General features: G+C 46.8%; 2 protein-coding genes across 5 annotated transcripts in view; one reads left to right on the forward strand and one right to left on the reverse strand.

The window, feature by feature from the left end:
- Window positions 1–640: 640 nt before the first annotated feature.
- Window positions 641–1,213, reverse strand: ARL11 (ARF like GTPase 11; the record flags this gene model as incomplete). Its single annotated transcript, XM_084614095.1, has 1 exon — window positions 641–1,213. One exon carries the CDS (start codon window positions 1,211–1,213, stop codon window positions 641–643), a length of 573 nt encoding a protein of 190 aa, XP_084470221.1.
- Window positions 1,214–24,535: 23,322 nt separating this feature from the next.
- The window catches only part of RCBTB1 (RCC1 and BTB domain containing protein 1), a 48,889-nt gene continuing 46,696 nt past the window's right edge, over window positions 24,536–26,728 (forward strand). For 2 of the 4 annotated variants that reach the window (XM_084635976.1, XM_084635977.1), the window contains exon 1: window positions 24,536–24,742. In XM_084635976.1, coding sequence (XP_084492102.1) covers window positions 24,674–24,742 — 69 coding nt within the window. In that variant the 5' untranslated portion in view covers window positions 24,536–24,673. Of the gene's footprint in view, window positions 24,743–25,164; window positions 25,391–26,728 lie in introns of those variants that run through there. The other 2 variants (XM_084635978.1, XM_084635979.1) reach the window with 1 other exon arrangement.

Genomic DNA, 26,728 nt, shown 5'->3' on the forward strand with positions numbered 1-26,728 from the left:
TCACAAAGGACACTGCTAAAACCAATTGCCAATGAGTTGTTTAAATTCTTGTGCTTAATTTCTTCTGTTCAGCCATTCTCCTTCCATTCTGCTCTGTTTCAGATCAATAAACATCTGCTATAAGTTGTAAGAGAAGTGGAACTGAGGTCATTCAAATATATCCCCTCGGGGACTGTTACTCTGCACTGAGTGCATCTGAGTTTAGAGGAATACAATAAAGACTGACCCCAGCAATATCTTCTTCATCAGGTCAAAACCCATATCCAGAACACATAGAGTAAGACATTTAACATGAACAAAATAATAAATGTCCCCCAAGTAATACCTGTAGTGAGAGCTGAGTTTACTGGTGCAGCAGATTAGGAAAAACTGGCAAGGCAAGGTCAAGAACATTGCTGTCCACAAATGCAGCTTTGCTAAGGGGGGTTTCTGATGTGATTTCATGCTGCAGTAGAACTATGGGATATTTTGGAATATTACACATGCCATATGGAGTTCCATTAATCATACCAGGAGCAGAGGGGGTATTTCTGAGATTAACAGAGTGCTGAGGGATTACTAGTGGAAGAAGTTACCTGATTTTCCAGTTTCATGCTCAAGTTGCCCCCTCCAGTCACGTCTGAGATTAAAGACATCCTCATCACTGGAGTGGCGCACAGACACATTCACTGGAATTCTTATCCCGGCTCTTAAGAAGTCCTGCCAGGGCCATTAAGGCTTCCCTCAGCCCCTCGCCAGTGTGAGCACTGCACCCTCTCAGCTCCCAGCTTCGGCCACTGAACCATTCGAGATTCAGCATCTCCCGCAGCTCTGAGAGAGACAGGGACCTTGGCAGCTCCTGCTTGTTGGCCAGAAGCAAGACTGGAACCCCTGTCATGTTTACGTTGTTCAGAACTTTCTCCAGTTCAGCCATTGCCTCTGGCAGCCGGGTTTTGTCGGCACTGTCCAGCACAAAGATGAGAGTGTCCGTGTCTTCCAGATAGTCCTTCCAGCTAGTGCGGAGTTTGGCTTGACCACCCACATCCCAGAGAGTCAAGGGTAGATGACACGGGGTTTTCAGAGACTCCACATTGAAGCCCACTGTCGGGAAAGTCTCCACAACCTCGTTGCTCTTCAATTTAGACAAGATGGTGGATTTGCCAGCAAAATCCAGTCCCAGCATCACCACCCGGGCGTCTCTTTTGTACCAAGCCTTGGAGCTCAAGGTCCCCATTGTGCTGCTGCTGAAATCTTGTTGAAAAATTGTAAATAAAAAATTATTCCTTTCCAAAGAGAAACATTCTTACTGCATCTAATAATGGCACTGTCTGGTAGAGTGACTAAACTTTTGAAAGGGGTGGGGTCCAGCTGGCCCCCAGCCCCTCTGTCTGAGAGAATACTTTGGATTCACGTGTAATATTTGCTGCAGAAAGAAACAATCAGCTTCCCTGCTTTCCTTTGTAGCTAAAACAAGGTGAGTGATATTATTTATGAGGGGTGCAGCAGAGCTTGAAATAACAAATGGCCTCTGTGTTCCTGCTTTGCTGTCTCTAAATTCCATGTTCAGCTGCAACCCAAAAGTGCCAAGGGTTAGGGGAAAACAGACCTTTTAAGGAGAGGTGACAGGATTGTGTAATCAGTTTCCTCCTCATGTTGTACAGAAACAAAACTGATGTTTTGTCCACCAGCCTCTCCAGGGGAAATCCACCCCCATCACAGGGCAGAGGGAACTGAATTGTTGCACTTGTGACAATCAGAGGCTGGTAGGTCATCACTTTCGAGAACAGCAGCCAACGCAGTGAAAAGGCTTCTGAGCCACTCTTAAGTTAAGGGAAGAAAAATAATCTTCCCCGTAGTAGCGGCTTTCACCAGCTGCTGTGCAGACAATAGAAATGGAGATTTAAAGAAATATTTAAATGATATTTTAAATGTCTCATTGAAATGCAGCCAGCAAAAACCAAGAGGTGGAAGGACTAAAGTGCTTTAGAGTGAATCCCAAATGAATGAAACATGGGTCAGTCTTCTATGGCAATAGCAAATACTACTTTATCACAAAAACAGTACATTGTGTAGCTAGACAGACACAACCTGAGAGTGATACATACCAGTAGAGCGGTAGGATGAATAGGAGGAGATTTTGTGGTACTTGAATATCTTGCAGAGTCACTCAGACAAGAGCTGCTCTTTTCAGCCTGGTGGTTGTGCAGTACGCCAGCAAAATAGATCCTTAAACTGTGGCGGGACCTGCACACTAACAGTCTGGTCAGATACACACAGGACAACGCAAGCCAGGCAGGGAGGTTGTAAATCTCTGGTTATTGTGTCAGCAGAGAGCTTGTGTCTCTAACCACTTGACCTAAACACAGAGAAAGAGACAAGCAGGAATTTCATTTTCTTTTCTATAACCCCCCGAGCATCTTCCACGTTCCTGTGAAAGCTGCAGATATCATCTGATGTTACCCGAGTGAAGGATCCACAATACAAACCACCATTTTTCTGCGCAGCCAGGCTGGATGATTTTCATTATAGCCTGTGGAAGTGACTCCTTGATCAGCTGTAGAAGTCACTGGTGAACAATGGTAGGCACTTGCCCCCATCGGGGCTGCTTGTGTTGTCTTTGCAGCACTCATGGCCGCTGGTGGTCTGGTGATTAAGGCACCGATCCTCAAAAGTACTTAAGTCTTGCTTCACTCAGCGTTGTAACCTCTAAGCAGTCTGCTGCCCAGTGGAGTCCTCCGCCTCGAACCAGATGCCCAGGCACGCCATACAATGCATGGGGAGAGTTAGATGCCTAAGAAAGGGATCCTCAGAAACTGACTAGCTGAATGGGGAGCTGCCTAAGCTCACCAGAACTGAAATGGAGAGGAGAATGGCTTAGGCACCTATGCAGCTGTTTTGGCATGTCTGGCTGATGAGTCTCCCTCTGCTCAGGATCCTCAGCCACGAGCCCTCTCGTGGAACTAGGCACCTAAGCCAGGTCAGTCACTTAGGTAACCCATGTCCTAGCAGTCAAAACAGGCTCTGTCTCTCTCACGTGTGATAGCTCTCTCACACTTGCCCTATGTTTCTGTGTGCCCACAACTGTCTTTTGTATGCTGTCTTTTGTGCTATGCCTCCCCTAATGGTGGCCTGCACCCAGCCCTCCTGCTGCAGGGTCTGACAACTATCAGGTCTTATGTTACTCCTGGGGGAATTCTGTGTCACTGAGCACGTGCAGAATTAATGGACCCTCCAGACCTTTTTCCTCTGCAGAAAATACATTCTGCTGGAGAGGCGCTGCAGTTACGCCTTTCACCCACCAGGGGCTGCTGTGGCACCAGAACAGAGGGCAGCTGAACAGCTCACTGTAGCAGCCAGCAGAGAGTCTGTGTTCCTCACAGCATCCTGACCACAGGGCCAGGTGAGGAAGCACGGCATATGGTGGGGGACAGACTGTGGGGGGCATGGGGCTGCTGCGAGGGATCACATAGACTGGAGTTCAGAAGGGCTAGTGGGGGGGACAGACTGGGGTGGGAGCTGAATGGGAGTGGGGGTGCAGGGACACTGTGGAGCAGGGTGATGCAGGGCCACATGGTGATAGGGGATGGCTGAGGGGGTGCAGGGACACAAGGGGATGGGGAGGGATGCATTTGGATAGGGGAGGGAGTGCAGGGACACCGGGGGGAGGAGGGTGGCTGAGTGGGGGTGCAGGGACACATAGGGATAGAGGCAGATGTGCCTGACTGAATGGAAAAGGCTAGGGATCAGTCAGGGTCTGCATGGGGAAGGTTTCCCTACTCCCTAGCAATTCCTCCCGTCCCCCCCCAAAAAACAACAACAACAAAACTCTGTTCCATACTTCTCTCACCCACACCCAATAACCCTCCAGGTTCACTCCCAGGCTCCTTCCCTGCACTTACTTCCCTCTCCCTCAGCTCTTCCATTACCCCTGACTCCCGCAAGCCTTTGCACTGCTTCTGAGGGGTGTGGGAAATACGTTTCTATATTGCAGTTTAAATTAATTATTACTCAGAATTCTGTATTAACATGCCTAGTAAAGAATCTATTTGTCAAAAACATTTCCTGGATCTTTTTTGTTGTCTGTATTGTTACAGACATACTTGCTGATAGGTATTTTGAAACAAATTACCAAAATAATTGAAACTGGCATGGTTATATTGTGTTATTTCTGACAAATAAAATATGCAGAATTTTAAAATATTGTGCGTGGAATTTTTAATTTTTTGGTGCAGAATTTCCCCAGGAGTATTACATGTGCCCAGAGCACACCTACCAGTTCAGCACTGGTGAGATTGGCTTTCCCCTGCTTAGTGTGAGAATCCTACTGTGGGGCCTCTGGGACGTCAGCTTGAGCGAGGGTTCCAATGCGCTCATTAGCTGTGTGGAGTGGTGTCAGGGCTTAAGTGGCTTTGCAAATGCTGAGTGGCAGAAATGTAGGCACCTTAGGGATTTAAGCAGCTATAGGATTAGCTAGCAGTCAAGTAGTGGGTTTGAAAATGTCGGTGGCACCTAAAGAGGTAGATAGGCCCAGAGCCTAAAAGGCACCTAAGAGAGTAGAGGCTAGGAATGAAACCCAGATTTGATGCAAAGTACTGCAGAGGACTATAAGGCCAATCAATAAATATTTTGTTAAATGCTAATGGATCTGGGGATACAGCTCTTGGTACTTACGTGCTCCTATCCTCTTCATTCCTGCACATCTTCTGTGTGGTTTGATGGTATATATGGTACAAGTTCATTCTATCTAGCTAGGTTTATGTAGCATTTTATAAGTTCCTCTAAGGAAGCTGATATACACATACAGTAAGTGAGGGTGCGGTTTCTACAAATGCATGAATAACCGAGTATTGCAAATATGATGCAATGGGTCTCTATTGCATCATCATCTGGTATGCTACGGAAATAGGTATCATCTGAAATATGGGGGGAAATAAATCCAGAATAGCCAATACAGATGTGATATACAGATGTGGGGAAGACACTATACAAAATGATATTGTATCAGAATCTGCTTCATTATATATCGTCTCTCCCAGCAGCAAAATGCAGAGCATAGGGTTTAAACAGTACAGCGATGGGCCTTTGCCACAAAGTTCAGAGCTGGAGCCAAACACTCCCCAAGTTCAGGGAGTGGCGACATGGATCAGGTGTCACCTCTTGTAGAGCCAAATGCCAGCTGTGGAAGTTTTGAACTGGATCCAGACTTCCTAAGATATGGGGATATTAGTATCTTAGAACGGGGTGTGGTCTGAGAGAAGCTTTCTGGGCTGAATACACAGACAGTATTGTGAACATCATCTCCCCAAGAAGTCTGATGAGCAAGAGGAGTAATCAATAGAAAGCAACCAGGTGGAGGGCCTGACTCTAAATTGCTTGCCCAATAACATGTTTTCAGATGCCATTTCAACTGAATCATGGTATTTTTACTCTCTAAAATTCAGAGTGTATTCCCATTTTTAGGCAGTTTCCGGAAGATAATGGGAAGAAAGTGTCAAAACAAATTTCAAAGTTTCAACTACCTACCCTATCTAATGATATGCTCCCTCCCACCCACACATACACAACTGTAGTATCTGACCAAATGTGGGAGTGTTCATGAAACCCATGTCTTACATTTGCATGTGCAGCAGCTATTCATGAATTTAGCATTTCATCCAATCAGCGCACAGAAACATTACCCCGGGACGTGTTTGGTGAGTCACCCCAACCAAGCAGCACAGCTCAAATTTTAAATGCGTCATATTGAACATTCACAGCAAATTGTTCATAATAAAGCCATAAACTAGGAAATCCCACCCCCTAGAAACATCATTGAATAAAGTGGAGTAAATCTCTCTCTGCTGGCAGGTATCCTGCGAGAACACTGGATAATTAATGTAACTCTGCAGCTCCCCTGTCTGCACTTTCTTAGCTCTTTGTCCCTGGGCTGTTGCCTGTTCTATCCTTGCCACTCACGCCAACCACCTGTGCACAAACCCACCCTGCACAGTCTATTCCATCCTCATCCTTTGCCTTTTTCATATCCTTTGTAAGGATCCAGAGGCCTGGAACATGAGTCTGCAGGGCTCCAGGTGACTAACGCTTCCATGCCACCATCTGGCAGCCATGGCAGAGCCACAATTCATGCACTATCAGCCCTGGGGGGAACTAAGCACCACAGGAAGTGCCATCCACGGAAGACCCAATCAGCAGGCCCACTATTTAAGCATGGAAGGTGTTCCAGGAAGCTGTCTGTGTAACCTAGTCCCATACAACAGTCCCTGCTTTTGTTCCCTGCTTCGGACTCCAGATATACTCTTCGGGTCTGATTTCTGGCTTGCCTTCTGACTCTTGCCCTTGGCCTGATTCCTGATCCCTGACTAGACTCCTGCTGTCTGACCCCTGTCTCTGACTCCTGATCCTACCCACTAGGTCGGAGTGCCCACATCCCAGGCATGACACCTTTCTCCCATGGACTGCCACACAGAGTCTGTTGTGTGATCCTGCCCCCATCAGTGTTCAGAGTGAATGCACTACTCTTGTAAGTTTCAGAGTAGCAGCCGTGTTAGTCTGTATCCGCAAAAAGAACAGGAGGACTTGTGGCACCTTAGAGACTAACCAATTTATCTGAGCATAAGCTTCTGTGAGCTGCAGCTCACTGCATCGGATGCGTGCAAGTCCGGCGGGTCACAGAACTCCCACTCCACAGTAAGGCAACTTTTTTCTTTTTTTAAACAACTATTTTCAAGGAAGAAAGCCAAGGGAGAGCAGTCTGTGGAGAGGGGTTTTTTTTTTTTTTTTTTTTTTTTTTGTGGTTTTCAAAGGGAGAGGAAGAGAAAGCTCCTGCTTCTAGAGCAGTCAGCGTTCCTGCACGAGCCTGCAGATCCCGTCGTCGCATAGAAGGGTCAAATGAGCCCATTGCGATGTCTGGTCAAGGTCCTTTGGTTGACTTCCAATTGTCCATGATGGAAGGGCTAGTTGGGTGGAGGGAGAACCCACCCTGGGAAATGGAGCTGGTGGGAGGAGGGGCAAATACAATCAAGTCTTTCTGTATCAGTTGGGTTTTTGTTTTTAAAACGCATCCTTGTATCCAGAATGGGTGAAGTCAGCTGGGTCAGGAACGTCAGTGGTTCCGCAGGCCGACTTGACAGGGAGCCTAGTAGCTTTCCGAGCAGGCTGCGTAGCTGACCCGAAGGGGTGCGTGTCGGGGGGTGGGGAGGGCTGCGTAGCGCATCTGCTGAAGTGAGCTGCAGCTCACGAAAGCTGACGCTCAAATAAATTGGTTAGTCTCTAAGGTGCCACAAGTACTCCTACTCTTACAAGAGTCACTTTGCAGGAACAGCAGAGCACTTTGGAGCAGAGTGGCTCAGTATGAGGTAAACAAAGGTTGGAGGAAGGGGGATCTGCAAAGCTTAATTTGTGCCAGGGCTTGTCAGGCCTGAACCCCAGCGCCTCCAAGCTTGTCTGTTCATAGCTGTGGCACCTTTGGGCTTGCTGCATCAGTTATGAATCTAAAAACATTGCTTGAGCCCCGGCACCTCTTTCATTACAAATTAAGCACTGGGGAGCTGGCATGTTGGAGTGAGACAGTAGAAACATACAGGGGAATGGAGGAAAAGTCCCTAACAGAGATGCACCAGCTCCAGGTGGATACAGTCAGAAGCAAATACTTTCTATAATATATAGTTACATGTCTGTTAAAAAATAAATAAAAAGCAGATGAGACCAGCTTTTCCTGAGTCTAGACAGACATCTGTTACCAGAAAAAAAAAAGTTATGCTATAAATAATTCAGAAATCCCATCATTGTGTCCAGAAGGGATCACTGCTACATTCAGTTGCTCCTGTGAGGCATTATTTTCCTGTGCTGCACATCCCAAGGTACATAGGAACAGAAACTGCCATAGCTAATATTGATTAAAAACCAAAGAGGGAAAACTCTGATATTTACATATGATTTTATTTCAGTTTACAAAAGTGTGCTGATCCAGTGCTCTGGCTCACTGATATTCATTATAAAGAACAACAAGTAAGCCCAATGGCCTAATACCAGAACCCCACCCATCTCCTCCAGATCTCTCTGTAACCCTACTAAAAAAGCCTGAGGAGACAAGTGGGACTTGCAGTATGAAGTATGGGTCAACAAATATACGCTTTGGAGAACTGACAAAGGAAAGTGAATGGGACAATTTAGGATTCCTCACTGAAAACATTTTGTTTCCTCTTTCCTCAGGGTTAAACCATGAGGCCCTTAGCATGAATGCCTCAATTGATCTCTGCTACTGTGCTGTCACACAGGGAGAGAGACAATCTGAGCTAACCAGCACTGCTCTAAGAACGTCACTGGAAGCCAATGCTGATTGTGGAGCATAGGGAAGCTACGCTGCTGTCAAAAGCTTCCCAAAAAAATCAAGGCAGAAGCTTTCAAGTAGGAGCTAATTTGCTCTATAGATAAACAGTTACTACAGCTTTCTCTCTCTCTCCATTCAAACTTGCAATGACGATTGCATCAAAAAGGAACATTAATGTCAGATGAAAGCTTAGTTTTACTAAGAATGAAGCCAGCTAATAAATTTTATCTTAAAATGTGAGCAGATTTTCCTCCAACAACTGATTATTTCTTCACAGATGATGGTATTTTGCCTTACATCCAAAGAGCTCTAAGCACTTTACAAAGATTACCCAAGTGATTTTCACAACACCCTTGTGAAGTAGATATGGAGAAATATGGCAAAGAGTTGCAGAGGGGTAGCTGTGTTAGTCTGTAACAGCAAAAACAACGAGGAGTCCTTGTGGCACCTTAGAGACTAACAAATGTATTTGGGCTGTGGGTTCTAGCCCAGGTGCCACGAGGACTCCTCGTTGTTTATGGTAAAGAGTGATTGCTTTCTCCTTTCTCTGTCACCTCAGGTAGACCGCTGCTGATTGCTGTATGGTGTAACGGCTGCAAAGGAGATAATTATTTAGGATGAATTAATTTCTTTTTGAACTAAACATACCTTTTATTAAGAACATATTTTCATTATAATCTGTGAATCTGTAATTACCTAAACGGTCTGGAATTTGGCCAGGACACTGGTTCTCTCTCTAGACTTGCACATCCAAGCCATGTCCAAATTTTGCTGCTTCTTCCTACATAACATATCAAAGCTCCAGTCTTCCGATGAAGTGGGTTTTAGCCCACGAAAGCTTATGCCCAAATAAATTTGTTAGTCTCTAAGGTGCCACAAGGACTCCTCATTTTTTTTGTTGATACAGACTAACACGGCTACCACTCTGAAACCTGTCCTTTCTCTCTGTCTGTATCACCAAAATTCTCATCCAGGCCCTATAGTCTCACATCTTGACTACAGCAATCGCTTCCTCTCTGGTCTTTAGTGTCACAACTTTGCCTCCTTCAGGTCCGTTCAAAACTCTGCTGCTAAGATGATTGTTCTTGCCCATTCTAATCAAATCACTCCTCCTCTCTCAGTTCCTCTACTGGCTTTTCCCTGCACAATGCAGCCCTTCTGTGTCTTTTTGCTCTGTTATCTTGTCATCAACTCCAGCATATCAGATTCCATCACTTCTTGTCTCTTTCTCCTACAAGTACCTTTCTGCTCTTTTCCATGCCATCCATCATACACAGAGTGCCTTCCTTCCAACCTAGTATACCTTTCTTGAAATTACTTCAGAATCACAGCTACCATGATGCCTACAGCATGTCTCCATTAATAGAACAAACAAATGTTCTACCCCCCTACAAATTGTTCACACAAGTAGCCAATGCCAAAATGTGCTCAAATTACCTGTCATCCCATCCTCCCTCACCTCTCCCACCAATGGCTCACCCATCTGTTGCATCTTGTCTTAAACTCAGAATGTAACATCTTTGGGTCAGGGATAGCCTTTTGTTAAGTCCATACAGCTCCCATTAAAATGAACCCTCGGCCATTTGGGGCGGGGGCGGGTCCTCTAGGTGGCATGGTTGTAATACATAGTTGTATCCATAGCCACAGGAGACAGACAGGGACCTCTTGATTTAATGTCTGAGGCTACCTCAAGCAGAAAAGCAATGTCACCTAGCCCAAAACTGCTGCCCTGCAAATTCTGCATTGGGTATGAGTAAAACCAATGAAGTTTGCACATGCTGCATAAATTCTGTCTCAAATATAACACTGTTGCTGGCATTCTTATCCACTCTTGTGCAACAGGATGCACTCAGCCCTATAGTGTATCAAGGAAGTCTTATTTATTTAGTAGCTAGTTAATTAGTGTTACTATCACTACTGCTTAGTTTGAAAGGCCCCTGCCCCAGCCCCGATCCCCCTCCTGCCCTCCTGCACCCCTCAATCCCAGCCCAGAGCTCCCTCCTGCACCATGCACCAAACCCCTCATCCCCAGCCCCACCCCAGAGCCCACACCCCCAGCCAGAGCCCTCACCCCCCCACACACCTTACTCCCCTACCCCAGTCCGGAGCCCCCTCCTGCACCATGAACTCCTCATTTCTGGCCCCACCCTGGAGCCCTCACCCCCTCCTGCACCCCAACAACCATTTTGTGAGCATTCATGGCCTGCCATACAATTTCTATTCACAGATGTGGCTCTCGGGCCAAAAAGGTTGCCCACCCCTGATGTAGAGAGTTATCCATAGATAATAGAAATATCCACTAAAATCAGAATGCCAACCCAATTTTTAATTCCTTCTTGACCAATAAGATGGAAGGAAGCAAACACATGAGACTCAGTGTTAAGAAACTGCATTTCTTCTGTTTTACCACAGAGTGTCACCCTTATTCCACATATTTTTCAATGAGAAACAATCTCTAAGGGGTAGGAAAACTGTACTTTAAAAGGAACCAGTTTCATATTTCAGTGACTCAGACCTTGTCTACACTACCGTTTACTTTGGTATAATTTACGTCACTCAGGAGTGTGACTAAGCCACACCCCAGGCGACATAAATTAGATGACCTGAGAGCCGGTGTAAACAGCACTATGTCAACGGGAGAGCTTCTCCCACTGACCTAGGTACCGCCTCTCGCAGAGGCAGGAGTTATTAAGCAGATGGGAAAGCGCTCTCCTGTCACCGTAGAGTATCTCCACCAGCTGCAGAGCTCTAAGTACTGTGGTGTAGATGTAGCCTCAGAAGAGTGTTCATTCTAGAGATCAGCTGAGACCTAGGGTATCCTTGCTCCTCACCTGAGACATATGGCAGAGGTTAGGGATCACTGTGAGATTGCTTCACACATTCCTCTCACATCACTCTCAGAGTTCGGATGTGCACCTGCTCCTCCAGCGCTTTTTCCTGTGGTTGTCTCACAGGGATACATCCTCTCCCCCATCCTGTTCAATGTCTTTATAAAGCAGCTCGTGAAGATTATGAAATAGGATGGATTAAAATGCCAGCAAGACTACCCTCACTTCTACAGCATTTTCATATCTGTCTCAGACAGCACCATCTTCCAGTTATGGTTGGGATCTGCAACTGGATGAAGATTAGCCGGTTGAATCCTGGAAAAACTCAGGTGACACTGGCTAGGGAATAGAGAAACACTTTAAAGAATTTGCCACCGTTATTACTTTATCCTTAGAGGGTGTCTGCTAGTCCATAGCCTTGATGTTCGCAGGGACTCCTTCCTGCTTCTGGATACCCAAATAGCCATGGACACAAAACACACCCTTTTCCATCTACAGCCCACAAAAGATTGTGTCCTCTCCTGTCCTGTTGAATTTGGGTCTAGTCATAGTGATTCACACATTCATGATCTCCAGGCTTTATTATTGCAACATTCTGTACTTAGGTGTGAAACGGCTGATTCAAATTGCCTTTGGGCTTCTGGGTAGAATTCACTATGTTGATATTGACCTTTAAAGTCACAAGTGGTTTGAGTCTGGGTAGCCGGGAAAGCATCTTTCTTCTAGTACCATACTGTTCCCGCTGTTGTCAGCAGAGTCATAAGCTGGAGCTCTCTCAATACAGGAGCTGAAATATTTGAGCTGAATTTAGTTGAGGTTCTAGCTGCACTTTTCCCCACACTTTCTCCTTTATGCCCTCTCTCTGTTTGTGGCCCCACAAAGTTGCAGGACCTACTTATCAACCTCCTCCTGGTGCTGGCCAAGATGGCCATCCAGCAATCCAGAAGGAGGAAGCTCAGCAGAGAGGTTCCCTGCAACTGTGGGGCCTACTTCTGTTCCTTAGTCATCTCACATATCTGGGGACACTTCCCCTGGGCTGCATCCAGTCACTCTTCAAACTCTGCAAAGCTCTGGGCACTATCCGGGGTTCTCTGCTCAGTGTCCCCACCCGATTCCCTCATTTTACACCTAGATCCTCACTCCTTTATGTGTTTTTCCATATCTGTCCCCTGCAATCATTTGTCTCCTAATTCCTGTGGCACCTCCCTCATCTGAGGGGGGGCAGGTCCTTAGTGCTGGTAGGCTCCATCCACTGCTTGAGGATTCAAACATGCATTGAAAACAGCCAGTCTTCTGCTCACCACTAGTACTGTGTTTCCTAGCCTGCCTTATGAGACCTCATCAATAGAGGTAGGGTGGAAGCAATCCCTTTCCTTTTTCAAAATGGTTTATTCTAGGCTGTTCTAATTCCAGATAGCAGCTTCTCCATTACAAAAGAGCTCCTTTGGGATATTTGGTGTGCTCCTTCTTTCTCTGATCCTTTCAGATAATTTAGGGCTCTGGATCCACAGGTATAAATGCAGAGAGAAACGTAAGGGTATGCAACTCTGTATTAACTACCACTTAGCAAACAGACCAGAATGCATGACGTACTATATATAATGGAGAGAGAATTGTCCTTCTAGTCACTGAGGCAAGAGGCAAGTTCAGACCTCAGGGTCTTGTAACTAGAGCCAAGGAAAATGTAATAGAGGTTTTAAAAATCTCCACCATTTTCCCCTCAAAGACCACAATCTTCCCACTCAGAACTTGTTTTTTCTAGGAAATTTTATCATGCTTCATCATGAACACAGGGTGCTCAATTAGATAATACAATGCCAACCATGACTGGTCAGGACAAAAAGAGAAGGTGTGTTCATCATATATCATCTAATTATGCTGGTGTGAAGGTATAAGGGATACCATTCCTCTGGGGTCAGAGGCCTGCAGCTGATTAGCTCTTCATGGTTGTGTTTTAACATAACATTTCCTAGCAAAGACCAGCTGTTTGCAAGATACTATTGTTACTCATCCCTAGATATATTCCGTTGAGGTTAGTGTTGAGTTACATTGATTGGATGGCATGAGAGCCTGTATCACCACTCCTTGTGTCTCCTCCATGGCTAAACAGACAGCTTCATTTTTTTCAGAATTGTCAATTTGTTATCAAACTTAATCAGTATGAAATTCACATTCAGGCACAAAGGAGATATGGAAATTTTAACAATATTATAATAGGCACTTTTTATGCATCATCAAAGCTTTGCATGGAACTTCATAGCCAGATAAAATTATAGGTACCAGCTGGCCCCTCTGAGTCCCATTTTAAATCCCAAAGAACAGCTTGAGCGCCAAGGCTCCTCCGTTTATAACTCACATAAATCGAAATGTTGTATCCTCTTGTCCTAAATACAAACCAGACCTAAGCGGAACAGAAAACGTTCCAACCAGATTTTAGGTGGGTCCTATTTCAATCCGGGTTAGTCCAAAGTCATGTACAGCTCTTAAAAACACAGAGCCTTTCCTATGTGCGCCATGAGACTATGAAAGCTAAACATACTTCGGTCCTATTTCCACTTTGAGGCCCTAGGAAATTGCCAAAGGATCCACAGAGATGCCTTGCCTAGGGCTAGCCTGGAATATATCATAAGCTCTACTATGTGTTGGTACTAAAATCAGATGGTGTGCATTTTTTTGAAAAATGATCGCCTGTTAATATGGCATGATCAACAGCCTGAGCACATCCCTTTGATTTCTGAGACCATGTCTATACTACAGAGTTAAGTCAACGATCGTAAACCGCTGTAATTACATCACTTGTGCATGTTCAAACAACACTCATTGTGTCAGCGGAGCACATCCACAGTCGGTCCTCTAGCACCGAGAGCAGAGCACCATGGGTAGCTATCCCACTGTGCCAATCGCCACTTTCTCCCACTAGGAGTTCTGGGAATGGATTGCAGTGCATCTTGGGGACAGGATCACCGTCACATGATGCAATTTTCTCCATCCCGTAATTCTAAGGGCTTCCAACTGCATTTCACACTGTTTTTCAACTGCCCCTGTAAACCTTCTGCCCGCCATCTCTGCCTGAAAGCATGGATCCTGCACAACTCACCAGTCTTGTGATAAGTGTTATGAACACAATGCAGCTGATCCTGCAGTATTTCATGAGCTGAGAATCTGAACAGGAATCTGTGCTGCCTGCCCTGCTGTGTACTATGGAAAGAAACAATTCAAGATTGATGTTGGCATTTATGAAGCAGCAGCTGCACACAGTGGACTGTGGTTATTGGGCTCAGGAAATAGATTGTGATGCAGGTATGGGATGATGAGCAGTGGCTGCAAAACTTTCATATGCACAAAGCCACCTTGAACACTCTGCAGAGCTCACCCCTGCCCTGTGTCACAAGGACATCAAAATGAGAGCTGCCCTTACGGTGGGAAAGCACGTGCTGATCACTGTGTGGAAGCTAGCAACTCCAGACTGCTACCAGTCAGTTGTGAATCAGTTTGGAGTTGGGAAGTCCACCACAGGGGTTGCTGTGATACAAGTTTGTAGGGCTATTAATCACATCCTGCTACGAAGGACTGAGACTCTGGGCAGTGTGTGGGAAATAGTGGATGGCTTTGTGGCAATGGGATTCCCTAACTGCAGTGGGGAGATAGATGGCACGCATATCCCAATTTTGGCCCCAGACCATCTTGTAATGGAGTACATCAACAGAAAGGGCTATTTCTCCATGGCCTTGCGGTGGATCACCAGAGTCACTTCATGGACATCAACATTGGGTGGTCAGGGAAAGTGCATCTTCAGGAACACAAGCCTGTATAGAAAGCTGCATGCAGGAACTTTCTTTCCAGACCAGAAGATTCCAAAAGGGGATGTGGAAATCCCAGTGATCCTGGGAGACCCAGCCTACCCCTTACTCCTGTGGCTCGTGAAGCCATACACCAGAAACCTTGATAGCAGCAAGGAGCGCTTCAACAACAGGCTCAGCAGGTGTAGAATGACTGTCGAATGTGCGTTTGGCAGACTAAAGGGTTGGTGGCACTATCTTTTTTGGCAGATTAGACATCAGTGAGGAAATTATTCCCATCGTCATAGCAGCCTGCTGTACTCTGCATAATATTTGTGACACCAAGGGGGAAAACTTTCTGCAGGGGTGGAGCATTGAGGTGGATTGCCTAGTGGTTGGTTTTGAGCAGCCAGTCACCAGAGCTATTAGAGGGGCTCAATGATGGGCTATTCAAATCAAAGGGACTTTGAAGCAGCATTTTGACCATGAGCCCCAGTAATGCATCCATCTGCAATGAATTGAGCCAGACATTGTTTACTTGCCACATTGAATGCCTCCTGTAATGATTTCTGCTGAGCATTAATTGTCGTCTGCAAATGTGCCGATTGCCACTGTTTATGAATTTCTGTTGCAACCACCCTGCATAGGTCACAAATAATCACAGTCTTTGTAAGACTAAATTTTTATTAAACAGCAATACACAGATCATGGGTGGTGGATAGAACCCTCCCTGTGGGGAGGCTATCCGCCCCTTTCTCCCATGCCCTCCCCATGGCCGGAGCCCCAAGTTCCCCCACCCCACCCCCGCATGAAGAGGCCTCTCCCCTGGCCGCAGGAGCCCTGGGCTGGCTGAAGTCCTGAGCCCCCTCCACCTGCCCGGAGGAGCCCTGGGCCACCTGCAGTGACCCCCCCCCACCTCAGCTGGAGGAGCCCTAGGCCAGCCTCAGCCTGGAGTGCCACCCCCACCCCCCGCTTGGAGGAGCCTAGGGTTGGCCAAAGCTGCACCATGCCTCCCCCTCCTTGGACCCAACCCGCCCAGGGGAAAAGCATCCATTAGAAGATGCTTTTGATACGCCCCATGCAGGTTCTGGGGCAGCTAAGGAGGTAGTATGTGCCTCCTCAGCCACCCCGGAACCTACATGGGGCATATTAAAGCAAAAACTTCACCACCAAACCCTGGAACCAGGGGTCCAGCAGCCATGACAGCGCTGGAGGAGGCAGAGCCTCCCCTGGCCTATTATACCCGCAACCCATGACATAGATTAACATTTCTTACAAGGGACATGACAGGGAGCAGCACTCTCTGAAGTGGGGAACTCACAGCTGTGTGGAAGTCCAGCTGTCGTTATGGAAAATGTCCCTAGGGGTGGAGCGTAAGGGGTACTGTGACAGGCTGGGAATGTGAGAGGAATGTGTTAGGGGAGTTTGGGGACGGCAAGGAAGGCAGTTCTTTTTGGGCTGCAGGGGGAGTCGAGCATGCATGTGTTCCACCTGCAGCACAAACTGGGACCTCAGCGGCTTTATTTGGTCCTCTATTATTCACTCCTGACCCTGTATTATCTGCTCCTGGCCCAGTCTCCTCTCCTGGCTATCCATTTCTAGTTTCTTGTTTATTGCCTCTCTCCATGCTGTGTGCTCACTATCAGCCTGATCTGACGATTGCAGCATTTTGCGAAACATGTCCTCCTTACTCCTCGGTCGCCCCTTATCTGATGGAGGCACTCTGCTGGTGTGTAGGAGATGGCCCTGAAGGGCACATCTGCATAAACAAAAGAAACAATACACAGAGTCAGTGCTGTGTGTGCACTCACAGTCTTGAATCATAAGAGTTATATACACCTCTTTCTCACTTTCCGTTGGCAAGCATGCATCATGGCCAGAGCACTAAATATAGTGAGTTCAGCCTCCAGGATGGGAGTGGTGCAAGATGGGACAAAGGGTCTAGGTAGTTTCAGAAGGGGATCAGTACAAGTGCTTATGGACACTATGCTGAATACTGACACAGTTTTACACAGGTGGCGGTGATCGAAGCTGAAATCACACTATGGAGGGTAACTGAAAATGCAAGGGCGCATCTCCTGTATGTATGCAGCTTCAGACCAGTTCCATATGCTATTTTGGTTCCTCCAGAAGTAATTGCAGATTGGCATGGCAAAATTTCCTACAATGGGGGAAGAAACAAAGCAACTCTGCTAAGGAGTCTTCAGCAGAGGATTGCAGAGTATCTGCGAGAAAGTTTCCTAGTGATCTCTATGGAGGATTCCCAGGAGATCTCAGTGTCCATTAACAAACTTTTCCACAGGGCCCTGCTGTATAGGGGAATGTGAAACAGGTGCGAACAGTACTTAGCGTCGTTAACTTCGATCCCTTCTCCCACGTGCACCATGTAACCAAATAAAGGATACCTTTACCTCATCCTACCATGCACTATCAAAGAAAAATAAGTACTTACTGGAGCTCCCCTCCCTGCTTCAGGAATGTCAGAGCCGGACTGCTGGGACTGGCTAGACCCCTCTGGAGTCATAAAGAGGTCCTGGCTCGCCACGCCACCGGACAAGCCTGTTGTCTGTCCCACATCCTCCTCCAACTTGGCCTCCTCGTCCATCACTTCATCCCCAGGGTTGACTCTGCTGGCTGCTGCCTCCGGTCTCCCACAGGTATCCACAGGGCTCTTGGCTGTGGAGGTGGGGTCGCTGCTGAGGATGGCATGCAGCTCCTTGTAGAAGTGGCATGTTTTTGGCACTGCACCAGAGCAATGGTCGGCCTCCTTTGCCTTCTGGTACGCCTGCCTCAGCTCCTTGATCTTAGCATGGAACTGCTGCATGTCCCTTTCATGCCCCTTCTCATCTGTGCCACAAGCAATCTGCTCATCAGTGTCAAAGTTCCTATGGCTGTATCGGACTGTGACTGTACAGCCTCTTCTCCCCACAGATCCAGTAACTCCAGTGTACTCCACATGGGAGCCCATTTGCTGCAGAAAGTCAGCATGGTCAGCTGGGAAGATGCAATGTGAGCTGTCCACGCTGAGTAAACAGGAAGTGGAATTTCAAAAATTCCTGGGGCTTTAAAGCAGGAGGGGCACATGCCTGTATACCTGGCTATAGGGCAGCAGAATAGAAACTGCTTACCAGAGCGGTCATGATGGGAATTGTGGGACACCTCCTGGAGGCCACTTAGGGTGACATAAGCAAGTGCAGTGTCCACACTGACACTGCATCGCTCTAACTTTGTCAGAAAAAGATCTATTCTGCTCGTTGAGGTGATTTTATTAGGTTGGTGTAGCAGTCAGTTAAATCAGTGGGAGGAACATTGTTATGCATACACCTCCACCGTTCTGTCCACAAAACTGTGTAGTGTGAGTAAGGCCTAAGTCTACAATCCAACAGTGAAGTCTGTGCAGGCAGAATCCTGTGCACATGCAAAGCTCAGTGCAGGACTGGCACCTAAATCTGATAAATAAGAAGGGAGGCTTCACATCAGAGCTACAAAAATGGAGAATTGCTTACACTGTAGTTTGGTTTCTACAGGGAAATCAAGAACAATTAGTGGCTTTTTGATCTGTTTTAATGAAGTTTAAAAGCCATTATTTACAAATCATGTTTATTTCTTTGCTAAAAGTTTGTATAAGGGTGAGGCTTGCTGTGTCTGTGAGAGACAAATATAATTGGCTACAGCCTGGCAGGAGTTATGTAAATTTTCCCTTCAAATCACTAGTAATGTACTTCAATTGGGATCCCAAATACTAGTGTAATTACAGTCCCAGGTCCCTCATGAGCAGAAGCTGATAATCATGCAGTGGTTTTGGATGTGGACTAGGATAAAAACACAACATTAATTTCTGATCTCCATTATACCAAGCTCTTCACAATGGCTAGGGTATCCTAGTTTTACAGGAATAAAAGACCTATCTCACTCCAAAATCTAGATCCTTGGTTTATTTGCCACACTTTAAGATTAATCTGGGAGAATCTCTGTGTATATGACAAAGTGCACATATTCAGCAGCAGAAAATAGCAGATTAAAAAGGGGGTAAAACATTTGTTATCCCATGTGTGACCAAAAAGCATGGGAGTGGAAAAAGAAATAAATTCTTGGAGCTATGGAGTAATGATGACAATGAGGCTAGAAGACCAATTTAGGAAGCAAGCATAATCTTGGTAAATAGACTCTTTCAGAAAGGGACAGTCTTTTTGTTGTAAATGTGTACAGTGCCTAGCACAATGGAGCATAGGCTCTGCTGCTTTACAAATAGTAAGTAGGTTGTGTCCTTTTCTCTTGGAGGTGGAACTTCCCAAGGTTAGACTATTGCAGTGCACTCTATATGGCAGAACCTGGATTTGGAGACCTTCACGGCATCCTGCAACATCCACCTACTTTCCATAGGGAAGAGGGTTTGATTGGGGGCTCACTGAAGGATCCAAGAGAGAAGGGGCTGAGAGAAGGTTGTAGAGGTCCTTCTATCCTTTAAGATTTACAGGTATAGCTCATGTTCAGATGTCCTGTTTCGTGAGCTGTATTACAATGATTATATTACATCTACCTGCTGCAGAGTATCTTACATCTTCCTCTGAAGAATCCGGTACTGGTTGCTGTCTGAAACAGGATACTGGACTAAGAATCATAGGACTGGAAGGGACTTTGAGAGGTCACCTAGTCCAGTCCCCTGCACTCGTGGCAGGACTCAGTATTATCTAGACCATCCCTGACAGGTGTTTGTCTAACCTGCTCTTAAAAATCTCCAATGATGGAGATTCCACAACCTCTCTTAGCAATTTATTCCAGTGTTTAACCACCCTGACAGTTAGGATGTTTTTCCTAATGTCCAACCTAAACTGCCCTTGCTGCAATTTACGCCTGTTGCTGCTTGTCCTATCCTCAGAGGTTAAGAAATTTTTTTTCTCTCTCCTCCTTGTAACAACTTTTTACGTACCTGAAACCTATTATCATGTCCCCTCTCAGTCTTCTCTTTTCCAGACTAAACAAACCCAATTTTTTCAATCTTCCCTCATAGGTCATGTTTTCTAGACCTTTAATAATTTTTGTTGCTCTTCTCTGGACTCTCTCCAATTTGTCCACATCTTTCCTGAAATGTGGCGCCCAGAACTGGACACAACACTATAACTGAGGCCTAATCAGTGGAGAGTAGAGCGGAAGAATTACTTCTAGTGTCTTGCTTACAACACTCCTGTTAATACATCTCAGAATGATGTTTGCTTTTTTTGCAACAGTGTTACACTGTTGATTCCCAGATCCCTTTCCGCAGTACTCCATCCTAGGCAGTCATTTCCCATTTTGTATGTGTGCAACTGATTGTTCCTTCCTAAATGGAGTACTTTGCATTTGTCCTTATTGAATTTCATCCTATTTACTTCAGACTATTCCTCCAGTTTGTCCAGATCATTTTGAATTTTAATTAGGGCTGTCAATTAATCACAGTTAACTCATGTGATTAACTCAAAAAAATTAACTGCGATTAAGAAATTTCAATTGTTATAAGTGCGATTAAATATTTTTGGAATTTTTCCTACATTTTCAGTATTGATTTCAATTACAACACAATACAAAGTGCTCAATTTATATTATTTGATTACAAATATATGATAAACAAAAGAAACAGTATTTTTCAATTTGCCTCATACAAGTACTGAAGTGCAATCTCTTTATTGTGAAAGTGTAACTTACAAATGCAGATTTTTTTTTTTTTTGGTTACATAACTGCACTCAAAAACACAACAGGGTAAAACTTTAGAGCCTACAAGTCCACTCAGTCCTACTTCTGCCAATCACTAAGACAAACAAGTTTGTTTACATTTACGGGAGATACTGCTGCCTGCTTCTTATTTACGATGTCACCTGAAAGTGAGAACAGGTGTTCACATGGCACTTTTTGTAGCCGGCATTGCAAGATATTTACATGCCATGCTAAACATCTGTATGCCCATTCATGCTTCAGCCACCGTTCCAGAGGACATGCTTCCATGCTGATCATGCTCGTTAAAAAAAGAATGCGTCAATTAGATTTGTGACTGTACTCCTTTGGGGAAAAATTGTATGTCTCCTGCTCTATTTTACCTGCATGCTGCCATATATTTCATGTTATAGCAGTCTTGGGTGATGACCCAGCCAGCACATGTTCGTTTTAAGAACACTTTCACAGCAGATTTGACAAATGCAAAGGTACCAATGTGAGATTTCTAAAAATAGCTACAGTACTCAACCCAGGGTTTAAGAATCTGAAGTGCTGCCCAAAATCTGAGAGGGACGAGGTGTGGAGCATGCTTTCAGAAGACTTAAAAGAGCAACACTCTGATGCGGAAACTACAGAAAATCAACCTTCTGCTGGTGGCATCTGACTCAGATGATGAAAATGAACATGCGTCAGTCTGCTCTGCTCTGGATTATCATCAAGCAGAACCCATCAATAGCATGGAAGCATGTCCTCTGGAATGGTGGTCGAAGCATGAAGGGACATACGAATCTGTAGCACGTATGGCACGTAAATATCTTGCAACACCAGCTACCAGGGGTGGCAGGTTTGTAGAAATTTTGGTGGTGCCCAGAACCTGCCCGCTCCCAAACTCCACCCCCCACCTGCCTAAGGCTCTGGGAGGGAGTTTGGGTGCGGGGAAGAGGTCTGGGGTGCAGGCCCTGGGCTGGGGCAGGGGATTGGGTTGCAGGCTCTGGGAGGGAGATTGGTCGCTGGGTGAAGGCTCTGGATTGGGGCAGCAGGTGAGGGTGATTAATTTTTTTAATCACTTGACGACCCTAATTTTAATCCTATCCTCCAAAGCACTTGCAACCCCTCCCATCTTGGTATCATCCAAACTTGATAAATGTACTCTCTATGCCATTATCTAAATCATTGATGAAGATACTGAACAGAACCAGACTCATAACTCATCCGTGTGGGACCCCACTCACTGTGTCCTTCCAGCATGACTTTGAACCACTGATAACTACTCTCTGGGATTGGTTTCCCAAACAGTTTTGCACCCACCTTATAGTAGCTCCATCTAGGTTTAATTTCCCTAGTTTGTTTATGAAAAGGTCATGCAAGACAGTATCAAAAGTTTTACTAAAGTCAAGCTATACCACATCCATTTCTCCCCCCCACCCCCCCAAGACTTGTTACACTGTCAAAGAAAGCTATCCGGTTGGTTTGACACAATTTGTTCTTGACAAATCCATGCTGACTGTTACTTATCACCTTTTTATCTTCTAGATGTTTTGCAAATTGATTGCTTACTTATTTGCTCCATTATTTTTCCAGGTACAGAAGTTAAGCTGACTGGTTTGTAATTCCCTGGGTTGTCCTTATTTCCCTTTCTATAGATGGGCACTATATATGACCATGGCATTGATTCCATCTATAGCTGTATTATGCCTAGAATTTCAGACAAATGCAGTCAGACATTTGAATAAATAAGCAATGGCCAATACTGCCCTATGCACTTAATTGTTAATAACACACCTTCAAGCTGAATAGACATCCAAATTGTAGTACTAGAGATTTCATAGGCTATGTCTACACTACCACTTAAGTCGGCAAAATGTATGTCGCTCAGGGAGTGTGAATATTCCACCCCTCTGAGTGACACAAATTACGCCAGCATAAGTGGTAGAGTGCACAGCACTATGTCAAAAGGAGAGCTCCTTCTAGTTTGTTTTCAAATATTTTCTCCCTTCTACAACAAATTTGAAAAAGAACCACAGCAGAAGTATAACAAGTGTTATTTTGTCCAAGAATGCTCAATAACATTGTATCATTGTATTAGCTGAACATTTTGACACCTTTATTCTTCAAAGAGATGTTTAGAACAAGTGAAAATCCATAGGCCATCCTACAACAGCTGGGTAGCTACAGGTATGGGGGTGAGTATACTGAGCCATAACCTGCAGCAGTGAAGGGACATGCTACTCAAGATGTGGGGCAGGTGGGAATAATCATGTTGCTTGCAGGGAGGGTACCCCTATTTCACCCCCTTATAGGACTATGATACATTTTGTAAAAAGTATGCCCTATGAGGTATCATTTTAAAACATATTATTTGCTGATCATTATGGTTCTGGTAAAATGTGTGGCTGTATGTAAAATCCGATTCCACTATATGATATTACTAAGCCATGTTTTGGAGGGCAGTCACACACCAGTTCCCCAGAGACAAAAGGCTAATCAACGTCTCAAGATCAAGTGGACCATCATCTGATTCAGTGGCCAGTCTTCCACAGGAAAGAGGGTGTAGGCAAAAAGTCTACATTTTGATAAAAAAGCACCTTAAGGTTCCTGTCCACACAGACTTTCCCCAGATGATTCTTGTGCAAAACAAAGTGCTCTTAGAAGAGAGGGCAGACACCCCAAATCATCCTTCCCTTTCTCTATACTAATGGCATCAGCACTTGAAAGGAAGCAGCACGGGGAAGGGGGGAGATGCTGACTGAAGGATTCAGCCAGTTAAGACTGTTGGAACTTATGGTGAGAGAGACCTTTGCTTAAAGTTCACTTAGCTTGTTAAGTTAGATATTAGTTGCATTTTACCTTTTTATTTAGAATCATAGAATTTCAGGGTTGGAAGGGACCTCAGGAAGTCATCTAGTCCAACCCCCTGCTCGAAGCAGGACCAACCCCCTCTAAATCATCCCAGCCAGGGCTTTGTCAAGCCTGACCTTAAAAACCTATAAGGAGGGGGATTCCACCACCTCCCTAGGTAACCCATTCCAGTGCTTCACCACCCTCCTAGTGAAAAAGTTTTTCCTAACATCCACCCTAAATCTCCCCCACTGCAACTTGAGACCATTACTCCTCGTTCTGTCATCAGTTACCACTGGCACAGTCTAGATCCATCCTCTTTGGAACCCCCTTTCAGGTAGTTGAAAGCAGCTATCAAATCCCCCCTCATTCTTCTCTTCCGCAGACTAAACAATCCCAGTTCCCTCAGCCTCTCCTCATAAGTCATGTGTTCCAGTCCCCTAATCATTCTTTATTTGTAATCACTTAAAATCTATCTTTCTGTAGTTAAAACAAATGTATTATCTAAACTGGTGTGTTTGGACTGAAGTGTTTGGGAAACTTCATTTGGGATAACCGGATTTGTGTATATAATTTTCTATTAATTAAATGATGGACTTCATATGAGCGTGTAGTGTCCAGAAGGTTGCTCGGAAGTATAAGACATACATTTCTGGGGGAAAGTCTGGGACTGGGAGTTTGCTGGTGCTGCCCTGCAGTGAAATTCAAGAGTTGCTGGCTACCGGACTTTTACAATATAGCTGAGTGATTTACATGTTGGAGACTGTGTGAGCAGACCAGGAGTGGTTGCTCTCTCAGTTGAGCAGTGAGAAAGGCACCCCGGGTTGGAGAACTGAGGGGACACAGCTCTCCATCACTCCAGATTGTATCCTGGGGTATGTCACTGGGTTCTTAGTTTTAGAAAATGTTAACTTTCTAAGTAAGCAAACGCGATGTTGCTGATGCTATACGACGCTGCTGAGCTCCGCTCGAGGTCGAAGGCTGCTAACTTATCCCTGCAGAGGAAGCCAAGCCTCCTTCAGTCTCTTTGCTCCTGCCCAGGCTGTTTGCATAGCAACCCCGCGCCCAGCAGGAGAGCTGTCCCGGGAGTAGGAAGCGCCGGCAGACAAAGCCGGCTCAGTGCAGCCCGCTTTCCCCACCGCAACTCCAGCCGCAGGGCAAAGGGCCGGCCACAGCCAAGCCCTGCCGTGCGACGTGGGGCAGGCCCTTCCTGACCGGGGCGCCCAGGGAGATGGCGAGCGCCGCTCTGGCCCCGGGGCTGCCGCGCGGAGCGTCTGAAGGGCTCCGGAAACACCACCTGGTAGGCGCCCGCCCCACCCCGGGCTTCCCCCCCCGCCCCTCCAGCCCGTGTCCCCCCCCCCCGCGGGGAACTGGGGGCGCCCCCCCCCCCGCCGGGCGAGCGCGGGGGGAGGGGCAAAGGTTACGCGCCGGGCGCGCTCTGCCCCTGGCCAGCTCGCGGGCTCCCCGCGCGGCGACGGTGGCGCGGAGACATTGCTTCCGGGCTCCCCGACTACATAACAACCACGGCGCATGCGGAGAGGCGGTCCGTTACGCTCTTGCTTTAAGGTTTGTCAGAGGCTGACCCCGCCGGCCAATCAGAGCGCAGCGCCTCAGTCTCGTCCGCTTCTGAGGCCGGGGCAAGCACCCAATGGGCGGTGAGAGTGGGCGGGACCTGTCATTCTCCGCGTGAGACCCCGGAGAAGGAGTTCGGTTCCTTGCAGCCGGATCCCGAACAGGGAAAGGGGCGGGGTTCTGGGAGCACGTGACGAGTGTGGGGTTTCTCGCCCCCCTCCCGTCGCGTGATCTGGACCGGTCGCGGCAGCGTCCCCCGGGCTCTCAGCCTCCTGCTCCGCGCGCTGCCGGGGTGGCGGGTTCGGGGCAGCAGCGACCCTGCCCCCCGCCGCGGGCCGGGGCTCGGCCGAGCAGGACGCTCCTAGCTCATTTTCAGGTATCCGGCGGGGTGCGGGCTGCTGCGGCTTCCTAGCGCCGGTAACGGGACCGGCCCAGCGCCGCTGCTAACCCGCGGGCGGCCCTGAGCAGGGATCGTAACTAGTGGGGGGGGGCCCTCTGCATGCAGCACAAATTAATACCCCCCCTCCCCACCCCCAGGCTGCTCGGGGTCCTAAGCAACAACTGCTTGGTTTGCGTCTGTGTAGGGCTGGCTGCGGCCGGGCCGCGCTCTGCCCTAGCGGGGGTTTCGGGGAAGTCTGGGGTGATGGTGGGGAGAGCGTGGGAAAGGGGGGTGACTGGGCGGGTAGCTGCTGAGGGCAGAGCCTTTGACCCCGGGTTGCTCTGTGTGGGGGCTGATCTCCCCCGCTCTGTGTGGGGGCTGGTCCTTGCCTGGTGCCTTGTCTGTAGCTCCCTCCTGGCCTTGGCTGCTCTCCCCAGAGGTGGCTGCATTTCGGCGCTGCTGTGCTACGGCTCCCGCGGGCCGGGCCCTGGTTGTTACAGATGCTCCGGAGCGACCCCCGGGCGGGCGCCGCGGTGGAGCACGTTGAATGGCCTATGTCTGGCGGGTCAGCGCTGGAGGCGCCTTTTCTCTACCTGGGGGTTTGGGTGGGTTGCACCTCCCCCCCCCCAAATTTCTGCGGGAGACATGTAAGAGGGGGTGTTTGCTTTGGATCTGAACTAGTTCTTGCTGTTTCTTGGGTGCTCCAGTAAAACCTAGGAAAAACGGGAATGAAAAACAGTTTACAGAGCTTTGTGCTTAAGCTCATGGGTGAGCAAATATCTGTTAATGCACAGGGCTCTCTTTGAGACTGCCACAAAAGAAAAAACAAGAACTTGGGTTCGTGTGATATAGTTGACTTAAACCCTGAACTCCATGACATTCAAATTGAAATTAAGGCTGATGCTCTGCCTAGGGCACTGCAGCTATCCTGTATTGTGTAGCCATTTTAGCATATATGGTATGTCAAGCCATGCACTGTTCCGATATCTCCCCCATAAATAGAGAATTGTGCTACCTTGGATATAACAGGAGTGAGTTAAAGATGAAGTGACAGCCTTTACCCTTTCACTGCACTGTAAGACTGAATGTTCTTAGAGTTTAAAATACTTGTTTTAATTCCTTGCACTTTTTTGGAACGTGACTGTCTTATGAAATCTCTCATGTTTTTCTGGGGTGTCCTCCACTTCCCTCATTGAACTTTAAGTACTGCCCTTTCTGTTCTCTCCTGCCTCCCACTTTACCTTTCTCTCCATCAAGGACCTCAGTTCTTGAACCCTTCTTTCTTCAGAGAACTCCACAGGATTCTTCAGTACTTGTTAATGCATGTCCATAGAT

This window comes from Lepidochelys olivacea, assembly GCF_965140295.1.
Source record: "Lepidochelys olivacea isolate rLepOli2 genome assembly, chromosome: 1".
Lineage (NCBI taxonomy): Eukaryota > Metazoa > Chordata > Testudines > Cheloniidae > Lepidochelys > Lepidochelys olivacea.